We start from the raw sequence: 25,369 nt of genomic DNA on the forward strand, positions 1-25,369 counted from the left end.
ACGTCAAGCAAACTTGCTTGAGCTTCCGCTTACCAGATCTGACATGTTGTTTGTTGAATGTGTATACATGAATAAAAGCCTAAATTCAATCGGTTCCTCGTATAAAGCAATCGAGTATCTTCAGTAAATTTGGACTAAACCGCTCGATTCATATGGATTTGTTTTATGATCTATGATAGTCAATAGAGGGACAGAAAACAAAAATTAACCGAAGTCTTAGGGGTTTGGAACAACATGAGGCTGACTAATTAATGATATACAGTCTTGTTCAAAATAATAGCAGTACAATGTGACTAACCAGAATAATCAAGGTTTTTCGTATATTTTTTTATTGCTACGTGGCAAACAAGTTACCAGTAGGTTCAGTAGATTGTCAGAAAACAAATGAGACCCAGCATTCATGATATGCACGCTCTTAAGGCTCTTCAATTGGGCAATTAGTTGAATTAGTTGAAAGGGGTGTGTTCAAAAAAATAGCAGTGTGGCATTCAATCACTGAGGTCATCAATTTTGTGAAGAAACAGGTGTGAATCAGGTGGCCCCTATTTAAGGATGAAGCCAACACTTGTTGAACATGCATTTGAAAGCTGAGGAAAATGGGTCGTTCAAGACATTGTTCAGAAGAACAGCGTACTTTGATTAAAAAGTTGATTAGAGAGGGGAAAACCTATAAAGAGGTGCAAAAAATGATAGGCTGTTCAGCTAAAATGATCTCCAATGCCTTAAAATGGAGAGCAAAACCAGAGAGACGTGGAAGAAAACAGAAGACAACCATCAAAATGGATAGAAGAATAACCAGAATGGCAAAGGCTCAGCCAATGATCACCTCCAGGATGATCAAAGACAGTCTGGAGTTACCTGTAAGTACTGTGACAGTTAGAAGACGTCTGTGTGAAGCTAATCTATTTTCAAGAATCCCCCGCAAAGTCCCTCTGTTAACAAAAAAAGGCATGTGCAGAAGAGGTTACAATTTGCCAAAGAACACATCAACTGGCCTAAAGAGAAATGGAGGAACATTTTGTGGACTGATGAGAGTAAAATTGTTCTTTTTGGGTCCAAGGGCCACAGGCAGTTTGTGAGACGACCCCCAAACTCTGAATTCAAGCCACTGTACACAGTGAAGACAGTGAAGCATGGAGGTGCAAGCATCATGATATGGGCATGTTTCTCCTACTATGGTGTTGGGCCTATTTATCGCATACCAGGGATCATGGATCAGTTTGCATATGTTAAAATACTTGAAGAGGTCATGTTGCCCTATGCTGAAGAGGACATGCCCTTGAAACGGTTGTTTCAACAAGACAATGACCCAAAGCACACTAGTAAACGGGCAAAGTCTTGGTTCCAAACCAACAAAATTAATGTTATGGAGTGGCCAGCCCAATCTCCAGACCTTAATCCAATTGAGAACTTGTGGGGTGATATCAAAAATGCTGTTTCTGAAGCAAAACCAAGAAATGTGAATGAATTGTGGAATGTTGTTAAAGAATCATGGAGTGGAATAACAGCTGAGAGGTGCCACAAGTTGGTTGACTCCATGCCACACAGATGTCAAGCAGTTTTAAAAAACTGTGGTCATACAACTAAATATTAGTTTAGTGATTCACAGGATTGCTAAATCCCAGAAAAAAAAAATGTTTGTACAAAATAGTTTTGAGTTTGAACAGTCAAAGGTAGACACTGCTATTTTTTTGAACACACCCCTTTCAACTAATTGCCCAATTGCACAGCCTTAAGAGCGTGCATATCATGAATGCTGGGTCTCATTTGTTTTCTGACAATCTACTGAACCTACTGGTAACTTGTTTGCCACGTAGCAATAAAAAATATACTAAAAACCTTGATTATTCTGGTTAGTCACATTGTACTGCTATTATTTTGAACAAGACTGTACATTTTTGAGTAAACTATCCAATTAAGCACAGTTGAACAGCTAAATATTACATAAAACAGTAACTATTACTAAATAATAAAAATATATATTTCTATAATTAATTGAATATCAATTACTTTACATGCCATGTTAACTATGCAAGACAAAATTTGATTTAACACAATAGTTTTCTCTAAAAGTACATCATTAGCCTTAATTGCTTCCAAAAGTGTATACCCTATTCATGAAAAGTGCAATTTATCAACATGTATTTTCAATTGTAGTAAAATACAAGACTTTTTGGAGAAAGAATCTCCTCAGAGAGAAAATATACTGTTAGTAATCGATAAAGCACTCATGACGTTTTTCTTATGCCAGAAAGTCTTTAAATTCATTACAAAATCTCTGTGCAGCAAATAGCTTGAATGCATAGGCTCCAAATGTGGATCCAAAAAACCAAAATTCGAGTGTTCGTGCTGGTGGAGTCACTAATAAGATGAGATTAGTTTTATAACAACATCTAAAAAATACAAAGTGCCAGTAAGAGGAAAAATGTTTAAGTGCTTTAGACTCACATTAAAGTACAACAGATGTTCAGTATGGCTACAATAGTTAAATGTGCTCGGGGGAAAAAAAACTAAACTTGAGCAAATAGAGAAGGAACAAAACATATGACATCATTGCTTAAAAGCTAAACACATATAACAAACCCATTTTATCCTACAGAAACAAATTAAAATTTTCATAGAAACAAAACAAATGACTATTTAACAAAGTAAAATGTGCAGTCAAGCTACTTTTCCTCAAAAGAAAAAAAATGTAATCTACTGAGTGGGTAAGAGAGCATCTTGCTACAGGTCAAAGGGAAAATACTACAAAACAACAGCACAACGCTACTGACACCCCATCACATGTTACTGTATGTACAATGAACTCAATCCCTTAAGGAATAGTTAAAAACCTGCCTGAAAACAAACAAATGTGACTCTTACGAGGAAAACAAAAGGAGACGTTTTGCAGAAGCTGCTCTTTTTCCATACAATCAAAGTTGATCCAAAAAAACAGCACAATTTATAGTGTTATTAGAAAAGTAGTTCATTGTTCAAATCCCTCACAGAAAACTACATCAGACAAAATATAAAAGCACAAATCATAGATTTACATTTTACACATTAATTAAATAATGCCTGTGTATGGAAAAGACATTCTGCAAAACATCTATTTTTTGTCATGCAGGTTTGAAACAACAGTAAAACAAACAAAAATAACGAAATAAAAGTCAGATGTTTACACGTTTGCACTACACTGGCAGCTAATACATGTAATAAAACGTTCCTATTTTGTTATTTTGTTAAGTTCCTATTTATGCATACAGACTTAAAATATTAACCCGATAGTACTAGAAAGTACGAGTAAACAATATTACAATTTTCTACTGGATCTGAATACAGATGCTAGCTTTTATTAATCTATGCTCATGATACACATTACATTAAAATAATGTTCTGGGTTAAATACAACTTAAGCTCTGGGGCCCTATCATACACCGGCGCAATGCGACCATAGTAGTGACGCTAGTTTGTGTTTTTTGCTAGTTTCAGCCCGATGCAGATCTCATTTTCACGTCCAGCGTTGCGTTGTTTAAATAGCAAACGCACTCGCGCCCATCTGTTCGCCCACGGGCGTGCTGGTCTGAAAACCAGCATTGTTGGGGTGTTGCTATTTTGAGGAACTGAAAACCACCCCGTTATTGACCAACAAAAACCTGTTCTAAATTTAATAACGCAGTGTTTTTTTTGTGTTATTTAAAGGGCGCGTTAGTTCCTTTTGGACCATGCGCCTGGCTCCCAGTCTGTCTTTTCCGTTGTGAAGCTAGGAAGTGGATTCGGACACGTCCTAAGTGCCCCTGCCTCATGAGCTTCAGACCATGCTCAATCATTAAAATAGGGCCCTTGGTGTCTTACAGAATAGGTCACCCAAAAATGTAATCGCTGTCTTTTAATTAACCTAAAGTTGTTCCAAAAAGAAGATATTTTGAAGAATGTTGGTTGCTGGTCACCCTTGACTTCCAAAGTATGAAAAAAATACTATGAAAGCCAATGGGGACCAGAAACTATTTGGTTACCAACATCCTTCAAAATATCTTCTTTACAGGGTTCGTTCACCCATGTCATTCATTTCTTACCCTAATGTCGTTCGACATCCGTAAGACCTCCGTTCATCTTCAGACACAAATGAAGATATTAGTGTTGAAATCCGATGGCTAGGAAAGGCCTTCATTGACACCAATGTCATTTCCTCTCTCAAGACCCATAAAGGCACTAAAGACGTCGATCCGATTTCAACAAAAATATCTTAATTTATGTTCCGAAGATGAACTGAGATCTTACGGGTGTTGAACGACATTAGGTAATTAGGTAGTAAATCCAAAATGTTTGCTCACAAATGCTGTCAAAAGTTGTATTGAAACCAGAACAATCATTATAGCTGAAGTTTTATGACAAAAAAATTAGAAACAATTAAGAAAACCGTTGCCTATTTTCGTTTTACAGGCAACAAACAAGACTAGAAGGCACCATGCTAACATGGGTGTGAAAGAGTTATTTCTTCTACTTGTTGGGTCTTTGGGTAAGAATACGGACTGTGGCTAATCATATAATACCTGAGAGCTGAATTTTGAGATGCTGAACAGTTCCTATACATATACACACACTTTTGATCATTTCCCTTTCTATTTTGATCATTGCACTTTAAGTGGTCCTACAGGGAGGGACTACCAGAGCTCAGTTTCTGCAAATTGAGTGTCAGCATTTTAGTCTTGTTCCAGTTTTTGTATTTAACGCATGTCAGTTATAAATCATGGCTTGAGTTTGTTTAAGAGAGACTCTTAGAGGTAGGGTTTTATGTTGTGCAACACATGGCCGTTCGTTTTCTATATTGGTTTATAAGTGGAGATGTGAGAGCTAAACACTCCACAAATAGCACACAAATACTGCATTGACATCAAATGAGGACTGGCTTGTAAAATCCGACCATTAGCAATCTTTGCTGGTGTTGTGCAACATTCAGTCTTCTCACGGAATCTGATGCAACTTTGACCCGAAAACGATTCCAGAACTATGAGTATGATCAGAAACACGACATTGCTTTAAGTTGTGTTAACCATTAAAACAGTATTCATTATAAAAGCCTGAAGCCTCCCAAAATGGCACTGTGTTAAACATTTACCATAGTGCAATGTCATATTTGAAATGTAAAACAGCTATTTTTGAATGGGCATCAATGAAAAAAGATATGTTATAATCTACCAGCAATGGTTACGTGGACCGTGCTAACCAGCCACAACAGGACACACACTTCTGGATGGGCATTATAAAAAGCTTTGGCTTGTTGTCCAAGGTAGATTGTATTCTGCCGGGGATTGAATCTTGCACAACACTGGGAAAGCTGACAAATGCAGGAATGGTTTTGAGCACTTGGCCTGAGCTCTACAGACATCCGTCCAGTTACGGTACACATCCAACCGATCTCCACCAATCCAACCATCCTAATGGTGGGCTGAGGGTTTAAGCACTGAGCCGGTGCCGTTCCGTTCCATTTTACGCTGCATACGCTCCATTAGCTTAATGGTAAATCGTTGGTCTATTGGAGTAAAGCAAGTCCTTGAGTTTTCCCACTCAACTTAAATCATTCCAAATGGCTTTCAGTCTTTCAGAGAGGGGAAATGGTTTCTATGAAAAGATTTGCATGATGAGCATCGCCACAGTGGCGTATCTGGTGGTGTTGTGGTGATGGCGTTGGGGCGTGTTTGGAAACACGCTTCATTACCCAGTCGCCATCAAGCATTGGGTGATGACAATTTTGGCCTACTAAATACCCTCTCAAAAATGTTCATCAAGGTCAACGAATTTAACGCTTTAAGATGCATTTTCCAATGTTGTGGGTTACTTCAAAAATGACGTCCTGATAGCCAATCTTCATCAAGAGTTCACCCAAAAATGTATGAAATGTCATGTTGTTCCAAATCTGTATGACCTTCTTTTATTTCTGTAGAACATTAAGTTTTTTGAAAGTTAATGTTGAAAGTCAATGTTGTTTCATGCACAGAATGAGTTGAAATATTCCCCAAAGCATAGCGTTCTACTAATGAAAGACAGATATACCGGTTTGAAACCACATTCATTACATTTTTGGTGAACTATCCCAGAGAAAATTTACTTTTGCTTAGCTTTATTGTGATACGTTGTGTACAATGCACAATAAAAGGTTGTCACGGGTTGCACCAGCTAATTCGTTTTAGTTTTACCAAAGACTTCAAATCCAGGAAGACCCAAAATGGTGAATAAACCCCGCTATCAAAATGAAAGAGCCAATTGTTGATTAGTAAAGTCATCACGTCACTGCAGCTGCTATTAAAAGCTCCAGTTGCTATAGAAACAACTAGCTGAAAAATACAGTTTTTTTGTCATGATTTAAGCGTTTAGAAACAAAATTTATGAGACAGTTGTTGTCAGATTTTATTGGAGACTTCAAATGTGTCATTTAATCGTAAGCTTTGCGAACAGTTTTGGAGGAGCTGCGCTTGCATACCCGAGAGGTGTTTTAAAGATGGCCGGCGAGTGAAATGACTTTACCCCAATGAGGATTTACTAGGTGACGCACTGAACTGTGGATGCAGACATGGTAGACAGAACACAAACTGTGTCCCAAAGTAGCTGTGTGACATTAGATTTGTATTTATGGGCTACAATTATGGGGGAATGAACCTGGAGTGCAAAGCGTTCACAAACAGTGCTGGTGCTGTGGACATCTGAGATGGTCTGAGTTCCTTTAAATTGTTCACTTACGAACAAAAATGTGTGTATTACCTGCCATTTTCGTTACTCAGGTGTGTCATGAGTCATTTATGTGAGGTAATTATTGACCCGCCAACAAGTTCACTACTATTCTGGATGGCTAGTAAACATGAGTAGGTGCAAAATCCCTAGTAAAAGCTGTTCGTGTGGCTATTTTGACAAACACTTTATATACATGGCAGTAAATGCAGCATGAGGAAAGATATAACAGAGGTCACCATTATCAAAATCACAAGGCAAAGGGGCGGTTTGGCTTGGCAAGGCAGGTTTGTTTGAGGGCTTCCCAAACAAAAGGCAAAAATGAGTTGAGACGAGGTGAGCTTGCTGGATTATGTACAAAAGATCCCTCTTTGTCCGATGCAGAACAGGGATCTGGCTGTACAAACACATGATGCCGACATCATGTGAGAATCTCTTCCGTGCTTCCGGAGTCTTAAGCGCCACGAGAAACAAAACACAAGAAAATTCAATCAGGATCCCAATCAAACAGTGGTAAAGCACACATGATGCCCATTTTGGCAGCTTTGGAGATCAACAGCCATCTGCTTTAGTCACACTAGAGCCAATCCCTGAAGACCAGTGCATTAAAAAACAGAAGTTAAAGATTTACAGTGTCCTTCAGACACTATATGATGGCTTGATATACATCCCAAAGAAAAGCATGTGACATCATGAGGGTTCAAGAGTCAAACGGATGCTCTTGATGCTTAAACGACAGTCATAAATCTTTGTTACCTGAAGAGGACCAGTTCAGGTGAACAGAATGAGGTTAATCTGCATTTATCAATCAAGAACATGAGGCAAAGGTGAAGCGTGGCGGTTTTCGTCCCCCTCTTATGTCTTCTGTGGGTCGGGTGAGAGAGGGCCGGGCGTGTTGGTGCCGTCTAAATTATATACGGGAACAGAAAACTGTGTGGAACTCAGGACAGAAGGAAACTGATAAAAGGAAGAAAAACAGAATGAAAAAAATAAATAAAAATGAACGCATCCTTTCTGGAATATTATTTTATTGAGAACATCTTAAAGTCTCTGTTATTATCATTAAAGGGTTAGTTCACCCAAAAATGAAATTGATGTCATAAATGACTCACCCTAATGTCGTTCCACACCCGTAAGACTTCCCGTTCATCTTCAGAACACAGTTTATTCAGTTTTATCGTGTGTCAAACTGCTGAAATCACGTGACATTGGCGATCCGAATCATGAATCAATCTGCTGATTCCTAACCGTTTGAATCTTTATTTTGAGGTTTGAAAACAAACCCGGAAGAGAAGACAATGCTGAATAAAGTCGTAGTTTTTGTTATTTTTGGACCAAAATGTATTTTCGATGCTTCTAGAGATTCTAATGAACTAACTGATGTCACATATGGACTACTTTGATGATGTTTTTATTCCCTTTCTGGACATGGACAGTATAGTGTCCATACACTTGCATACGCTCTCGGACTGAAGATGAACGGAGGTCTTAAGGTACCTTCACACCAAACGCGAATAGAGCGTCTGGAGTGAATGATTTCCATGTTAAGTCAATGGAAAGACGCGTTGACGCGCGTCTGGAGGTCCTGCGGCGTAATAGACACGTTTCGTGCGGCGCGATGGACAAGATTCCGCCTCATTCGCGTGTCCAGTTCGCGCGAATAACGCGAATTTGAAGTGAATTGAGCGTCTTGCGCGATACGCGCGTGGTGCTTTTTGTGCATTCACGCGTTTGAAGCGAATTCGCGTCTACGCCCAAGTTGAAAAATTTGAACTTTGGCGTCAATTTGCGCCGCGTTAACCAATGGGGAGCCTGCTTGCTGCTGCCACTTGATGAGAAACCCTGCATATAATTAAAAAAATACTGATATTTTGTCACTAAATGTAGTTTTAATGCTTTTCAGTTGATAATGTAGTTGTTTAAAGCTAAAATATGTGGTTTACCTAGGATGTTTTACTCATAGACAGAGCCTATTTAATAAGAACACTTGCGTTTTTGGAGTTGTGAGATCCAGGCGCTCAGCGCTCGTTAACCCCAGCGAGAGCAGCCTCGGCCAGTCCTTCTGGCGTTTGCCGCTGGCTCGGATGTCTATGTAGAGGTTAAACATGACATACTTCGTCTTGTGTACATCTAATGGGCGATCTTTTGTCCAATTAATCTATTGTTGCCTACCAAATCATTTTGACTGATGGCAAAGTGAAGTTTCATAACTTTATATTTTATTTAAATATACATGCAGTGAAGATAATCCAGGTAGTGCGTTGGCTGTTAATGCTTAATATATTTCACCTGGAGTGCCTTTAACGTGCGTCTATTTCACTTCAAATGCTCGATTTCTAAGCGCGTCCAATTCGCTGCGGACGAGCGAATGGATTCAAAATGTTCACTCGTCAAACTAGGTGCGGTAGACGCAATTTTGCCGCTCAATTCGCGTTTTGTGTGAACGTAGCTTTACGGGTGTGGAACAACATTAGGGAGAGTCATTAATGACATCAATTTCATTTTTGGGTGAACTAACCCTTTAACTAATACTAAACTAAGTATTATATGAAACTAAACTAACTGTTAAACTGTATTTATTGAAATAACGCTGAAATTAAATGGTAGATGGCAAATATAATAGAGCTGAAGCACTAAACTACTAAAACTAGAAATATATAAAAGAAACCCATAAAAAAAAAACAGCCCATACAAAATTACTCAAATTTAAGATCAAATTTAAACAAAAAAGTAAATATAAGCTACATGAAAAATATGAATAAATACTATAATTGTATATTAATAATACTAAAATAACACCAGTTTTCACATTTTACACCACAAGTTTCTGGTGGTTTCTCCTTTAATTAGATTGATAACAAAAGCTTTTGTACACCTAATCATAAATTAATATCCAATAATTAAGCAATCCATTGTAATATATCCTATAGTAAATATTAAACTCATTGTAAAAATAAAAATACATTTTGGTTAAAATAAATAAATGCTACAAAAACCTACGATTACACAAGCGTGATATTTCAAAGCCTTTAATGTGATAATTACAGTTTTTTCCAGGACTGTGGGAATCATGCAGTCTTTCTAAACACAAAGACATTTCTCCCATTGTATTCAGGAAAGCTGTTTTCACTAGAAGCGCAATATCGGATTGCATATGAGTTTTGTCGTGCTACAAAGATAATCCAACCACTTAATGTTCCCTGTTTGTCTGAAATAAAATACATATACAAATATCATGTGTGCAAACTGATTTCTGTGAATTTTATTCAGTAACCTCTTAATGTTTTCGTCAAAGATAGCCTGATGACTTTGAATGTTAAAATATGTTCTCTACATGAAGATTGTAATGTTTATTTGTGAGTACGTTGTGAGATTTACTTCACTGTTCAGCTCTCAAATCAATGTAAATGCAGGCTGGTATGAGCGTTTGCACCATTTGGGGCAAAAAAGGAACAGCTGTGGTACTCACAGATGACATGATCTGAATCCAAAGAATGAAATGTGACGATAAACTCAAGGCGGGTGGAATCAAATGTAGGTTTGGACCCAAGTGTGAAAAGAGCCATCAAGTTCAAGTGACTCACCTGGAAGAGGGTATGAGCGCCCTGTCTCCGGGCGGGACTGAGGGGCGCCACCGGGCTGAGCGTGCTCCAGAAATGGATATTCGACAGAAGTGGACTGGGGGTGAGCAGCAGGGGTGTCTGCAACAAAAAGTGCAAATGTTCTTTTTCAGGAGTAACTCTCTTTCCATTAGCGATGCCTTTCCCAAACACTCACGAGCATCATAGCACAAAGCATTTGCAAGAGGCATAACCCTGAAATATAAATGTTTAATTAAAAGTGGCTTAATGAGACTTTAAGAAGCAATAAGAATTAATCACAGGGCAAGGGTGCTGTATTTCTCGAAAAACCATAAATAATAGATTTGAATTGTAGTATATTTCATCTTTCATCTCACTGAAGAGACAGCAGGGGGTGATCCTCTGGGGCTGGCTGTATGAGTGCTCGTAAATGCAAAGATTGTGCAGTCTTAACGAGGTGATCCATCAAAGTAACATCCAGCTAAACCTCACCATATGATCACGATCATGTAACAACCAATGAGTGTCTCCCAAGCACATCGGCAAGACTTTTACAGTGGTGCGCTACTGCCCTCTAGTGCCAACCACATCACCAAAAGGATTTCAATGAAACCTCACCATATTCCTGTGCAGGATAACGGCATATTTTTTAGAAAAAAAATATTTTTTTAATAATTTCCTTTAAAACACACTTAGAGCAAGTGATCAGTTTTATCATCAGTGGTCATTTTAAGCAATTGTGCATAATCCTGGTAGCATTTGCAAGCTTATTTAACAAGGCATTCACAAGCTTTTTTTCACAAGCAATCTCGGTTGCAAATATATATATAAAAAAAAAAATCTAATATTTTCACATATTTGTATGCATAGTTTGTGCAAAATGCAAATATTCACATAAAATAACTATGTTTTGTGTGCAAAATTATTGGTATTTTTAGACATCTGTTCTGACCAGCCCTCATTTATTCAAAATTGTCTGTGCAACATACCATGAAGACTTTTACCAATTATTCAAATAAGCTGCCACTTTGTTGCATGGTGACTTCATCTTTTGTAGTCTATAGTTGTAGGTGAGACTGGAAGAGTTTGGTTTGTGTTGTTTTCAGCTCTGCAAATCCACTTTGCATGCACTTCAAAAAGATGAAGACGTGCTAGCTTGGAATTGATATGGAAAATCACCATCTGTTCGAATCACTGTGCATCAAGCGCCGAGGAAGCCTCCATAACTGAAATTCAGATATGGTAATAGGCTTTTTTTCTGATAGGAACTGTAAGTGGTAGACCAATCGCAACAGACTGGGCTGTCTGACCAATCAGAGCAGAGTAGGCTCTCAGAAAGGAGGGATTTAGAGAGACTCTACTCAAACTCATTGTTTTCAAACTCTTTGAGAAATCAGGTGACATGAAGGCAGTGGTTCTCAAAGTGTGGGGCGGCGCAGGACATGAAAAAACAACTGCCAAGTTAACTGACGTCGCATAGAAGATGGGTCGTTTTATAAAAGGCAAGAGAAAAGCAGAAGATGAGGTCTCACAGACATCCCAGGCAGGTGCTGGTCATTTAAAACTCTAAATGCAGAAAATATGATGAGACATGTCTTGCTCTCGGCTTCACTGTTAAAGGAGAACTCCGGGGAATTTTTAAGCTAATCTTGATCATTATACCTTTGTGAGTACAATCTATAGAGAAAAATGCCCAGAGGCCCCACAAATTATGGGGCATTAATGTAAAGGGTGTCTTTGTGACTCTTAACAGACATGAAATGCTATTAAAATGTCTGTCCAACACGAACAGAGCAATTAGACATTATGCAAAAGCCACTTCAGCAACAATAAAAGCGCAACTGGCTTTGTACAAAATTGCTTATCGCATTGCACAATGCAAGAAATCACACACGATTGCAGAAGAATTTATTCTGGGAGGACTGCTTGGGAATTTGCACGGATGGCGCACAGACCATGGCTGGGAAACGAGCAGGATTGCAGGCACTCATCAGGAGAGTCGCACCGAGAGCGAAATGGATTCACTGCTTTACAGCGAGAAGTGCTCGCATCACGGCAGTTAAGTCCTACGTTAAATTCAGTTTTGTCTGACGTTGTTACGGTGGTCAATTACATCAAAACAAGACCGCTGAAATCCCGACTGTTTTCCGCACTCTGTCAGGAGATGGGCACCGATCACAGTGCTGTGCTGTTTTACAGCGAAACGAGATGGCCCTCACGCGGCAAAGTGCTATCCAGAGTGGCTGAGCTCAGGGAGCAAATTAAAAATCTGCAGGAAGAAGGATTGACTGAGCTTGCCAGCAAGTTCAGCAATAAACAATTTCTAATGAAATCGGCATATCTCAGTGATCTGTTCGCCAAGCTGAATCAATTAAACCTTCAGCTGCAGGGTAAAGACAAACACCTACCACATCTGGCAGACCAAGTCAACTAATTAGTTTGAAAATTGGAGATGTGTGGCAGGAAACTTCAGCAAGGCAATACAGAGTAATTTGAAAAATCTTTAAAAAAAAGAAAAAAAAGAAATTAAGCTCACAGAAGTCAAACCGATCACATGTTTTTTGGAACACATTTAAGCAATGAAATTCTCAGAAGTACTTCCCTGACAATATTGTGCAGTTTGACTAGGCGAGAGATGATCTGAGCTCCTCTGAGGAGGAGCAGTTCATTGAGATGACGTCTGACTCAAACACAAGGCTAAAGTTCCCATCACAAAGACTGTGAATTCTGGCTTGGTGTGGAGAAGGAGTTCTCACTCATTGGTCGAAAGGCATTTACAATTCTGCTCCCCTTTGCTACATCCTATCTGTGTGAAACAGGGTTTTCTGCTGTTTCCTCACTGAAGACAAAGTACAGATCTAAGCTCAACATTGAAACTGACTTTAGAGTGGCAATATCAAAGCTGCAGCCCCGTTTTGAAAAAAATCACTGCAGCCACTGAATGTTCATATGTAGCATCACTGAATAGTGTAAATATGTTGATTATTTCAATTAAAAGTTATGTCGATGTCGTTATGACAGTAAAAGAAATTGATCAGCTTTAACAGCAACACAGTTGTAATTTAATAATGTTTAAAATAATAAATTTAAATTTAAAAAAGCAATTCATTTTCATGATTTATTTTGTTATTTGTTGGGGGGCATTTTTTCATAGGGGACATGACCATAAAAGGGGACTGTAAGGGGACCCACGGTGTATGTAGATAGATATGGCTCATTCTAAGGTAATAAATAACGGTTCATTATGTAAGGTCTTTATACACCACTGAAAACATAGTATTCATTATGTATATTGTATATTATATTGCAATTCCTCATAAATACTACACACTGCACAATAGTTCTTCATAAATATTACACACTGCACCTTTAAGACTAAATGACACAAAAAAGCAAAGTGCAGTTGTTTTTTTATATGTTGGTCAAACAGCCAGAACAAGATGCAAAGTTCTGGCAACAAAGAGCAAACCAGCAGAGTATAAAAAAAACAGCACAAGAGGATGCGCCTCTAGCGCAACCCAACACGAAAACAGCTGATGGTCTGATGATGCTACCAAACCGATGACAGCAGTAAATAGCATTGTGCATGTGTGATGGGGAGGTCAGGAGGAGACTGACCTGCAGGAAGGCTGGGGTGAGAGAGGCCGTAGGGAGGGAGGGGCTGGACAGATTGAGAGGGCTGAGGTCAGAGCTGGTCACCACCAGCGTGGGCATCAACTCCAGGCCTTTGGGTTTCTTGGACTTCCCGCTGAGATTGCGGGGTGGAGATTCGGGCATCTCAGAAGCTGTGTCCTTGGAAACAGAGGAGGGCTGGACCTGATGGAGAGAGGGAGAGAGAGAGAGAGAGAGAGAGAGAGAGAGAGAGAGAGAGAGAGAGAGAGAGAGAGAGAGAAGAGAGAGAGAGAGAGAGAGAGAGAGAGAGAGAGAGAGAGAGAGAGAGAGAGAGAGAGAGAGAGAGAGAGAGACACATTTTAAATATTTACATCTTATATAATTATTGATATAAATACTTAATACTTATTTACATTTGTATTATATTCATCTTTATTTAGCAAATTATTAAATAATTATTTTATTTATATTTTTATTTATATTTTTCATTACATATTCAAATTATTATTCAAAGTGATTCAAGTAAAATGCTGAATTTATCACATTGACTGTATTTAAAAATGATAACTGAATAAATATCTATACATATAAAATTATAAATAATTAAATACAATTAAAACATTTTGGGGAAGAAAAAAATATCTGAATGAAGTGTTCTGCAACCAAATGATATAAATTAAATAAAAATTATGTTATATATTATTTTAAATTATAATATATATTTAAAATTAAATTAAATATTTTATCATGGATATACATTTTACCATGCAAAATGAGCGCTTCCGCTTCTTCCGCTTATGCGTATGTGTGGTAACGCAGCGCCGTTTTATCCTATTAGATACATTTGAGTGTGTTGAAAGTTGTGTTAAAATGACGGCGACTATGAGACACTTGTTCACGCTTTAGTGATCGATATTTTCGGCATGGTAAAACATGGTACTCGTGGTAAATCAAGAAAACCAGATTTAGAGCTTTATTATGAGCTGGATAATGATTGCTTTTCTGTTGATGAATGTATCCAAACAGTTGTTTCACCTGTCTAATGAAACACATCATATATTAAAGTGTCTTTGGTGTTTCCATGGGTTCTACAAAATCGAGGGTATGATGTCATTGACATGCGACACACAGACACGGCTCGTGTCCTGGTTAAAATTGCTTATTTCTCCGGATTTAAACATTCTGGAAAACATTTGGGATAATTCAAAAACACAATTCAACAAAATAAAACATTGTTATATTGGTTTTACAAATTTAATCTAAAAATCTTACATATTGTGCCTTTAAGGCACATCAACATCATTCCAATATTAATTTCCAACGCCAGCATGTTGTACCACTTTAATTTGCCAATGCATTTTCGGCACACAGGCCTTCATTAGAGCTAAAAGTCTACAGGTGTACCAAAGCTCATTTAGGCCAATACCTGCATTTGTAACTCTGAAGGCTGTGAGGAGAGGGACTCGATCTCACTGTCAATCACCAGCTCCTGGGAATCTGTCATCGGAGAAGAAGAGGGCGACTGGGAATGAGGGAGCAGTGACGGAGAGATTCTTGAGAGCGAGAAGCCAGTCATAGCATTCTCTGAAGTGGGATTCTCCATAAACGCACACACAACATGAGAGACTGTGCTCTGTTTGCTCTCATGTTCTGTCTGAGCGGTCAGTGGAGCTTGGATGGGAACCTCAGGCCTCCCTATAGCAGTCAGAGTGGTGTTTCTGTTCTGCGGCATGGTCCCAAACTTAATGACCGTGGATGGCTGTGGCGATTCCTGGCCTGCCTTTTTGTCCGTTAGCTTTTCTCCTGGGTTCTCAATCTTCATGGATTTAAAAAGTTGCGTTCCTGACTGCAAAGAAGTCAAAGTGAAGGATGTGTACAAGCCGGAGTGGATATAGTCATTCCGGCTGGATGCTTTAGACTGACCCGGCGTGCCGGCACCTCGGTCTAGGGTGGCTATGCTGTCTTTATCCCTGGAGATGTTTGCAGGTTTGTCGGAGAGAGGCGGAGGTCCGGCTGAGCCCCCGTCTGCACCCTCCGTTCTGGCCATCATATCCCCCTTTAGGATATCAGGGTATGACACAAAACGATACACAAACTTCTGCCCATTAACTTTTTTGATGATGTTCTGCAAGGAAAGATTAGAGATAATGCAGGTTTATTTTAGCTGATGAATGACTTTCTCCTACATTCATTTAAAAATCACCCAAACAAATCAAACAAAATGTCCCTCACATGTACATTTTTACCAGCCAGTCAGTAGCGTTCTTCTACCCTCTCTAACAAAATAACATGTAATTAAGTAAATGAACCCAAGTTAAAAGACCAGGAAGAATGCGGAAAACGATACCTCTTGCCCTGTGGTGCCAAGATGAGGCTTAAAAAGCTAAAGAGCCAAACCCTCAAACACACACAGTTCCCGCTCAAGAATAAACCCAACAGGCCATGACAGGCTGTGACCCACTTGTTTCAGTTCAGAGTGGCTTGATTGTGTGTTTACTACAACAAAACAACTTAAAGGACAAGAGGAGTGTGGGGGCAATGAGAGGGCTGAAAGCTAGCAAATATAATAAATGCTGATTTTAATATATGGCCACAACAGCATTTAAGCTGCATTCACACTGCCAGCGACACGCAGCATCAAAGCAGCAAGATCCCATTCATATCAATGGAGAGCTGGCGATATCCGACGACAGTGACTATTGGTGACAGGATGTAGGCGTGTTCAGTAATGCAACAAAGTTAGGATATGTTTAACTGTATGCAAATGAAGAGGGACTTTCTGGAGCAAAAACCAACAGGAGTGAAGACAGTGAAGGAGAAGTTATTTTAGCTGTCAACATCTTTCCCATACTTATGTCTCTCAGTTGGTGTCTACAACGACATGGGATGCAACAAATCAGGGACACCTGATTAGTTAACCCAATTTTTTTTTTTAAATTATTTATAATTATAATCTAGCATTATTTAATAATTTACAATTATTTAATTTTAGAATTGGGAATTGGACAAGCGTCAAAATGACACAAAAAAAAGCAAAATCTAGCATACAAGTTGTCCATACAACTTAAATACACACAGATTTTTTTTTTATTCTAAATATTATTCACAGATTTTTTTTTTTAATTCTAAATATTCTAGAAATCTAAATTCTAAAATCTCTGTCAATGTCAACTCAATTTGAACTTAGGCATTAAAATTATAATGTAAAGTATGCAATAACAATAACTACTCATTTTGAAATTAATAGTTGATGGAAAAGTTGACTATTAAAAATGAGAAATTCTTCATAATATAATTTAGACCTCAATTATAAGCCATTTTAAAGGGATAGTTCACCCAAAATTATAACTACCCCATAATTTCCTCGCCCTCAAACCATCCTAGGTGTAAATTACTTTCTTCTTTCAGCCAAACACAATCAGAGGTACATAAAAAATATCCTTGCTTTTCCAAGCTTTATAATGCAAGTAAATGGTATCCTAGTAAAAGTAATCTATACGGCTCCAGATGAAGGCCTTCGGAAGCGAAGCAATGCGTTTTTTTGTAAGAAAAATATCCATATTTATAACTTTATAAACTAGAATCACTGGCTTCTAGTAATGGCCATATGCAAGTCTAGTTCCGGTGGAAGAAGGACCTCTGACCCAACGCATGACGTAGGATGTAGGACTAGCATAAGTTTAGGTAAGAGTAATGATTCTCACGGTTCAACCAAAGAGGGCTGGGCAACAAACTCATGCCCCCCTTCTCTTATATCCTCCAACATTTCTTGTTTTATACTTCTAATCTGGGACCACTGTTTTGTTTCGCTCTAGCCACGCTTTTTTAAGTCATGTTAAAAAAAATTAAATAAATAAAAATATTGACCAATAACCATTATAATCTCGATTATAAGCCTATTGTGCATCCATCAGCTGAAGAATAATGACTAAAGAATAAGAATACTGACTTACTATCAGTCTGTTCCTCACAATATTTTTTTAATTTTTCCAGGCCAACAGACCCCATTCCAGGCCTGGTTCCAGAATCAAATCACTGAGTTTGCTGTAGTAAAGTGCAGATGTAGCAGTGTACAGTGAGAGATGTAAGACTATTTACAAGTCATTACTTTTACCAATACATTAAGTGGTATAACTTCTATCTATCAGTCTACCTTTACATTGCTTTAATGCGTAACTAGTATTTTAACGTCATCCTCCTGAGAAGCAGAAAAAAGGTTTTGAGAATTTAGATTTGTTTTTGGGTCATTACACCAGATGGTCACCATTAGGACGCCAGAACCCATTTATTGAGAAAATTAAAAGACATGCATAGGATCCAGACTTTGTATAAAGATAATTCTCAACTATGTTATGGAAGATATTACAGAATAATTTGATATACCATTTTACTTTATGCAATATGCATGTAAACATGGCCATACGTGTGTTTTCAAAGCAATGTATCTATACACTGTATTTGTTTTTTTTTTGAAAAATATGTAATTTAAAGACACGTGTATTGGAGTAATAAATGTGAATATTCATAAGAATATCCAGACTTAAAAACGTATATGTGGTCAGAGAAAATTGATCAGGCAAAGTCTTGTGCAAAATGAATCCAAAATCAATAGTTTTATTCAATGAATTTTAAGGACGGTAGCCTTGAAAGCAAACCAAGATCGTTCACTAAAATGCTGTTGCTGTGTTAAACATCTCTGATTAGACATCACGTTCAAGAGATCACAACTAACGTTATATATGGTATGTGATTGGCTACATTACTCAAACGCTTTAAAAACACATTGTAATAGATGCATTTGACACTCTCCAGAGCGCAAAAACAAATGTGCAAATCTGCCAATATATTAGAGAATCAGCTGAGGGTGCTTTTGCTTGTGTTTGATGGTGCTTTGCTCTAGCACCACTGTAGAACCGGCCCTGCCCCATTCACAGCTCTGACAAAAATCAAAACATCTCCTTTTATGTTCCATGGAAAAAGGAAGGAGTAAATGATGACTGAACTTTTATTTTTCAATGGCATTACGCACCTTGTCATAGTAGTAACGCAGAGCCCGGCTGAGCTTGTCGTAGTTCATACTGGGTTTGTTCTTGCGGGCACCCCATAACCTGGCGACTTCCTCGGCCTGCAACAGTTTGAACTCTCCATCCTCGTTGGTCCAGCAGATGAGCTGGTCATTGCTGGGGTCCAACAGGAGCTGCAGCAGGAACTGCCACAGGGTTACTGAGCTGTCCATGTCCTTCTCTATCCACAGCTGTGGGGGAAATGTTACCTTACGGGACCCTGTTCGCGCTCACAGCCTGGCCGACACGTCACGGCATATTCCGGCAAATATCCTGACAGAGGCTGAAATATAAGTTATTGAGATGCATTAGATCACAAATTGAATTGTAAAATAATAGCAGGAAGGACAGATCTATGCATGCATTTTCTTTAAGAAGCAAATTGAAATGTTTAGGAAGTGTTTCGCTTAAAACAAACCTAGAGCACCATTCTTGAAATCATAAAAACATGGTAAATATGCACACCATATTAAATACCAAATGGTACTGGACTTCAGCATAATCCTGGCAGTGTGGACAGTGCAGACCGACAGTGTGCGTGTAAGCAGCTTAAATTAAAACTAAATCTGCCTTGACTCATCCGATATCCAGCTGGTAGTTGCCAAAGAGAGCGAAAAAAAAACGTCTCCCACATACAATCTGACAGAACAGAACACATAAACATAGAAACCAAGAGGCGAGACTCATACTGTCTGGAGGTCTGTGAATTTTACACAAGAAGAGTTCAGGAGAAAATGAACTGAGATAGCATTTACCAATTACATATAGCTCAAAATTACGGCCTGTTGCATGATGATAATGATTACATACTGCAAATGTGTCACGTTAGCCTCTTCCATTTAATGGCCAAAATTAGATGCACATATTTTTCTTCTTTATTAAAGGCCTAAATGACCCTAGATCTTACCACAATTACACTTAAAAATGATGTGGTGCACGCCAATAGCCAAGGTTACACGCATTTGAATATTAAATATAAAGCCTAAATTTACACTTAATGGTTTTTAACGTAAGTTAGATCTATGTAATCTTATAATGAGAGATTTCATATATCCATGCAAATAACCATATAAGCATTTAATTTAAAACTAGACATTTAATTCCTTTAACTTGAAAATCTCAAAATGTTGGCAAAAATATTAAAATATAACCTAAATGTGCATTAAACCCTAAACAATCTTTTGGACGCAGATAAAACTCTATGCTAATTAACGTTAGTAACGTTAGCTTTGTGTAAAATATAACGTTACATTTCATAAATCTGGATAGGAGCTTAACCTTAAGCAAAACCTCCACGTCGATTTAACCAACGGGTCAAAGTACGTCATTTATTATTTGTTTAAGTTTTAAAATTCCTCTACAATACTTGCAAAGTTACCAAATTATAAAGTAATTGAAAACATGCGCGAATGTCCTAAACTGCAACCTGTTAGAACTTGAGTTTCGTTCGTTAGCATCGCGCTAATGTCTGTCAAACTCACCTGAGAAGCTTTGTGCTCCCCGGAGTCGGTTCTGGATGGGGTTTTCCGACAGATTAAAGCCCAAAAATAAATAAAATAAAATAAAAAATGCAGCCCGTTTTCTTGTATGTTTACATCGTGTAAAGATACTTAGTGGTCAGCTAGCGTAGTGTGCTAGCCCGCTAGCTAACGGAGTCTTAGCAAACTTTAGACTCATTAAACAAACTAGAGTTGATTTAAATTATACCGTTTAAAGCGGTTCTGCCGTATTTACAATGAGAACGACAATAAAAGAGGCAGAGAAAGAGAAACACTAAAGTCTCTCCATCTCATGTGATATTTTTAGCTGCAACCACAATAATACAAAACAGGAAGCAACAAACCCACCAGATTAAACACTCTCAGCACACAATAAAACTCCAGAACAACGATTTTGAGAATCTGTAAGAAATGAGGTCCGTTTAGTCTGAACAGCGATAATCTCCTCCAGATGTAAAATCAGCAGCACGAGAAATAATGCAGAGTGCAAGCATGCAGATTATCTCATGATGGACTCTCTTCATCTATATGACTACAATAGTTGTAACGTAGTCCTACCAATACGTATACTTACTGGTGGAAAAAAAGAAACTCCGAATATTAATTTGGATGGTGTTGAAATATCGTGTAATAACCGTTTGAATGTACTTTGTCGTTCAGATAAGAAATTACAGAAGGATAGACAATAAAATTATGAGAGGGTGTAAAATGACAGACAGACAGACAGAGAGACACAGACAGACAGACAGACAGACAGACAGACAGACAGACAGACAGACAGACAGATAGATAGATAGATAGATAGATAGATAGATAGATAGATAGATAGATAGATAGATAGATAGATAGATAGATAGAGAGTTTGAGTCATATACAGTTTAACATTTTCCTTATACATACATAGTTTGTTTACATAATACCACCAACCTATACACTATACATTACATTTAGAAGGTGATTAACATCATGAAGAGCGAATACAAAATACCCCTTATACATACATACAAATAAAAAAGGTTTATTACGTCTTTATAACCATACACTACATGGCCAAATAGGTAGTCACTTTAGCTACACTTTTTATGCCTTGATACAGTTGCCTTAAATGATCATTCACTGTTACCTCAGGGATTAATTGAAGCGCTGACTCTTGAGCCCCATCACCACATGACCTCTCTGATAGCCATGCAACATGCATATTTGGAATTGTGTTATGGTGTATTTTATAGTTTTAGACTACAAGTTGGTAACTATAAGGTTGTGGGCTCAAAACTCCATAGAGTGACTGATACCTGACATTCTACAAATGTTATTTCCTCAAAGCACAGCATCACCAGGTGTCCCTGCAAAATAAACCGTTAGACAACAGAAAAAAAAAGTCAAGTACTATTTGTGGGTACCAATAATACTATTACAAAAGTCTGCACAATAACACCACAACTACGATATTTCATTCCCATTACCAAACCTTCCATGCACCACCTTCATTTATTTATAACACTGTCACATTCATACTCATTTGCCATGTGCGTAGGAAAAGAGTGACAGAATATGTGTGTAATTTTAGTCTTCTGTGTCAGTTTCAGCCACCACGCCTTCCAAATAGATTCCAGCACTGCGGAAAAAACATGGAATTAAATGCAGCCACAATCCAAGCATTCCTACCGTATAAGATCAGTGACTGAGGCTTTTACTAGAAGGGCAATTATTTGCAGTTATTCTCCAGAGATGTGTGCTAACATTAACAATAAGCATTTGTCAGGAAATAAAAGTGCTCTGCAATATAAAGAAAACCATGTGATCTATAAAAACCACAATGAGTTATTTAAGGGAGGGGGAAAAACGTGTACACAATCAGGCATAAAATGATGTGCTGGTCCCCCCATTTCTTCCCAAAACAGCCCTGACCCATAGAGGCATGGACTCCACTAGACCCCTGAAGGTATGCTGTGGTATCTGGCACCAGTATGTTAGCAGCAGATCCTTTAAGTCCTGTAAGTTGCAAGGTGGGGCCTCCATGGATCTGACTTGTTTGTTCAGCACATCCCACAGATGCTCAATTCAGATTGAGATCTGGGGAATTTGGAGACCAAGTCAACACCTCAAACTCGTTGCTGTGCTCCTTAAACCATTCCTGAACCATTTGTGATTTGTGGCAGGGCGCATTATCCAGCTGAAAGAGCCAGTCACCAGAGAATACCTTTTTCATGAAAGGGTGTACATGGTCTGCAACAATACTTAGATAGGTGGTATGTGTCAAAGTAACATCCAAATGGATGGCAAGGCCCAAGGTTTCCCAGCAGAACATTGCCAACGTGGATCAATGAGCCTTAGCCGAGTTAGCCGCCCATGACCCTGTTGCCGGTTCACCACTGTTCTTTCCCTGGACCACTTTTGATAGATACTGACCACTGCAGACCAGGAACACCCCACAAGAGCTGCAGTTTTGGAGATGCTCTGACCCATCATCTATCTCTAGCATCACAATTTGGTCCTCGCTCAAATCCGTACACTTGCCCATTTTTCCTGTTTCTAATGCATCAACTATGATTACAAAATGCTTACACTCTGCCTAATATATTCCACCCACTAACATGTGCCGTGATGAAGAGATAATCAGTGTTATTCACTTCACCTATTAGTGGTCATTATGTTATGCCTGATCAGTGTATATTCTCAATAAGATTTCTTAAGGGAGTGCACCGGGTTTATCAGTGACATCAACCCTTCCTTCAGTTTGTAAAAACAAAAATGTTTGCAGTAATGCACTTGCGATGGAACTCTATGGAGAGCGTTTTAAAGCAGAAATGTGACATTCCTACGAACCAACATGCTTTTGCTGTTTTTTGATAAACATCTGGTTATGCATAGCTAACATATTTTAACTGCAAGCAAGTTTTTCGATACCATACATACTCTCTTTCTGGTATCTTTCAGTTCTTTTATTGTTAACTAAAACTTATCAACAGTTTTTCTTCATTGAAATAAAATATGAAATCAAATATAATATAACTATTGGAAAAAAAAAAAGAATTTTATTATTGTGTAGTTCGCTTTGCAACCAGGTACAATGCATCGCCCCATAGACTTCCATGGCGAGTTCATTGCAGTAAATGCAATTTTTGCTTTATTTTACAAATCGATAGATTACTCAAACCAGCAGGATTTATCCCAGAACTTTCTTTTAAATAGCCGAGATGTTTCGAAACCCTAAAGGTGACATATCACAGCTTTTCCAAAAGTTTTTTTTTTTTTTTTTACTTTATTTTCTTACATAGGAAAATAGCATTTTTCTGTTATTCAAAAATATAACCTAGATTTGACCAGCTATAAGGTATAAGAGCAGCTATAGTCAGATGGTTTGTGTACATGAAAACAGTTAAGGTCCATTCACACCAAAAACTATAACAATAACTATATTAGCATCCAATGTCTGTCACTTTAAATGCTCAAACTCGTTAAAGGGATATTTACTTAAAATTACCCCATGATTTACTCACCTTCAAGCAACCCTAGGTGTATACAGCATTCTCCTTTCAGACAAATACAATCTGAGTTATATTAAAAAATATCCTGGCTCATCCAAGCTTTTTAATGGTAGCCCAAAATTTGAAGCCCAAAAAAGTGCATTCATCCATTATAAAAGTAATTTATTATTCTTACACAAATCCATCAATTCACTTCAAAAGGTCTTTATTAACCCCCCCAGAGCCATGTGGATTACTTTTATAATGGATGGATGCACTTTTTTGGGCTTCACAATTTTAGGCTGCCACTCACTGCCATTATAAATCAGGACATTTTAACTCCGATTGTCATATACACCAAGGATGGCTTGAAGGTGAGTAAATCATGGGATAATTTTCATTTTTGGGTGAACTATTCCTTTAAAGCAGATGAATTCTGATTGGCTGCCAATGTTTTATTCTTCATCAGCTAGAAAAATCACCCTGAAAGTGATTCAAATTACATCATTCCTCTGTGCAGTTATCGTTATAGTTGTGGATTTTTTTTATGGATATTTAGAACTATATCTTTATCATTATAGTTATCGTTCTCGGTGTGAACGTGCCTTTAATGCATTAACATGATGTTTAGGTATAGGAAATAATTTAACACGTTTATTGGGGATGAAGGTGTTGGCAGAAAAATCAAGGATGAGCCCTTGCAAAGGAATATAATGTTATAATTCCCACAAAAAAAAACAAAAACAAAAAAAAAAAGACATCTCCCTTCAACAAAAAAAAAGAGAACAAGAAAAAAAAAGACCATCTTAAAACAGGAAGTACATGATAGTACTATTCGAAACACTGTAAATTAGGTGCGATATTAAAAAGGATGTACCTACGTGATCGTTCAGAAACTGCTACAAACTTTAGAGTATTGATAAGTCCAGATACTAAGTGTAGACTAGAGCATCTGATAGTTTTTAAAAGCCTACATGTGCTACTAAGTAGAGCGGGGAAAAGAAACGCATAAAGTAGTTAAGACCAGATGTACAAAGGCAAGACAATGTCAAGCAAATTCACTCCATGTGGTAGATTAACATGAACCATCTCAAGAAAGAAACTCAAACACAGTCCCATGGATGCTAGGGTAGCCCGTTCAATGACGTATCGGTAAAATGATGTCCAGATAGCTTCATTACGACAGGAAGCAGTCAGCTGCCAGTTTTTATGAACAGTAACAACTGTCCTCAGCGATTTAGCTTATCAACCATGACGGCACTAAGTAGAAAAAATGCATTGATCTAATGCAAAGCACATTACGACGACATAAAGGAAACAATTTTCTTTGTGTGATTACAGATCGAAGAGAAAATTGTTTCTAGCTTATATATGTTTTACAGTACATAAGTTCTTTTCCACACATGTAGTGATGTTATCCACGGTTTTGGCATACGCTC

The 25,369-nt window shown here is 38.0% G+C and overlaps 1 protein-coding gene across 5 annotated transcripts; it reads right to left on the reverse strand.

Moving 5' to 3' along the window:
* Positions 1-2,728: 2,728 nt before the first annotated feature.
* On the reverse strand, positions 2,729-20,980 carry elk4 (ETS transcription factor ELK4). 5 transcript variants are annotated; one of them, XR_010900591.1, is made up of 7 exons: positions 20,446-20,980; positions 18,931-19,247; positions 15,328-16,026; positions 13,908-14,105; positions 10,293-10,409; positions 7,465-7,665; positions 7,032-7,161 (listed from the first exon to the last, which is right to left on the reverse strand). XR_010900591.1 is itself a non-coding variant. In XM_067431294.1 (6 exons), exons 2-6 carry the CDS (start codon positions 19,135-19,137, stop codon positions 6,880-6,882), a joined length of 1,503 nt encoding a protein of 500 aa, XP_067287395.1. In that variant the 5' UTR covers positions 19,138-19,247; positions 20,812-20,980; the 3' UTR covers positions 2,729-6,879. The 5 variants fall into 5 exon arrangements, 4 of the variants coding, with proteins under 4 accessions (XP_067287395.1, XP_067287394.1, XP_067287396.1 ...); XM_067431294.1 differs by lacking the exon at positions 7,465-7,665 and having other exon boundaries at positions 2,729-7,161; positions 20,812-20,980; XM_067431293.1 differs by lacking the exon at positions 7,465-7,665 and having other exon boundaries at positions 2,729-7,161.
* Between the last annotated feature and the right edge of the window lie 4,389 nt (positions 20,981-25,369).

Source organism: Pseudorasbora parva, chromosome 22, assembly GCF_024679245.1.
Source record: "Pseudorasbora parva isolate DD20220531a chromosome 22, ASM2467924v1, whole genome shotgun sequence".
Lineage (NCBI taxonomy): Eukaryota > Metazoa > Chordata > Actinopteri > Cypriniformes > Gobionidae > Pseudorasbora > Pseudorasbora parva.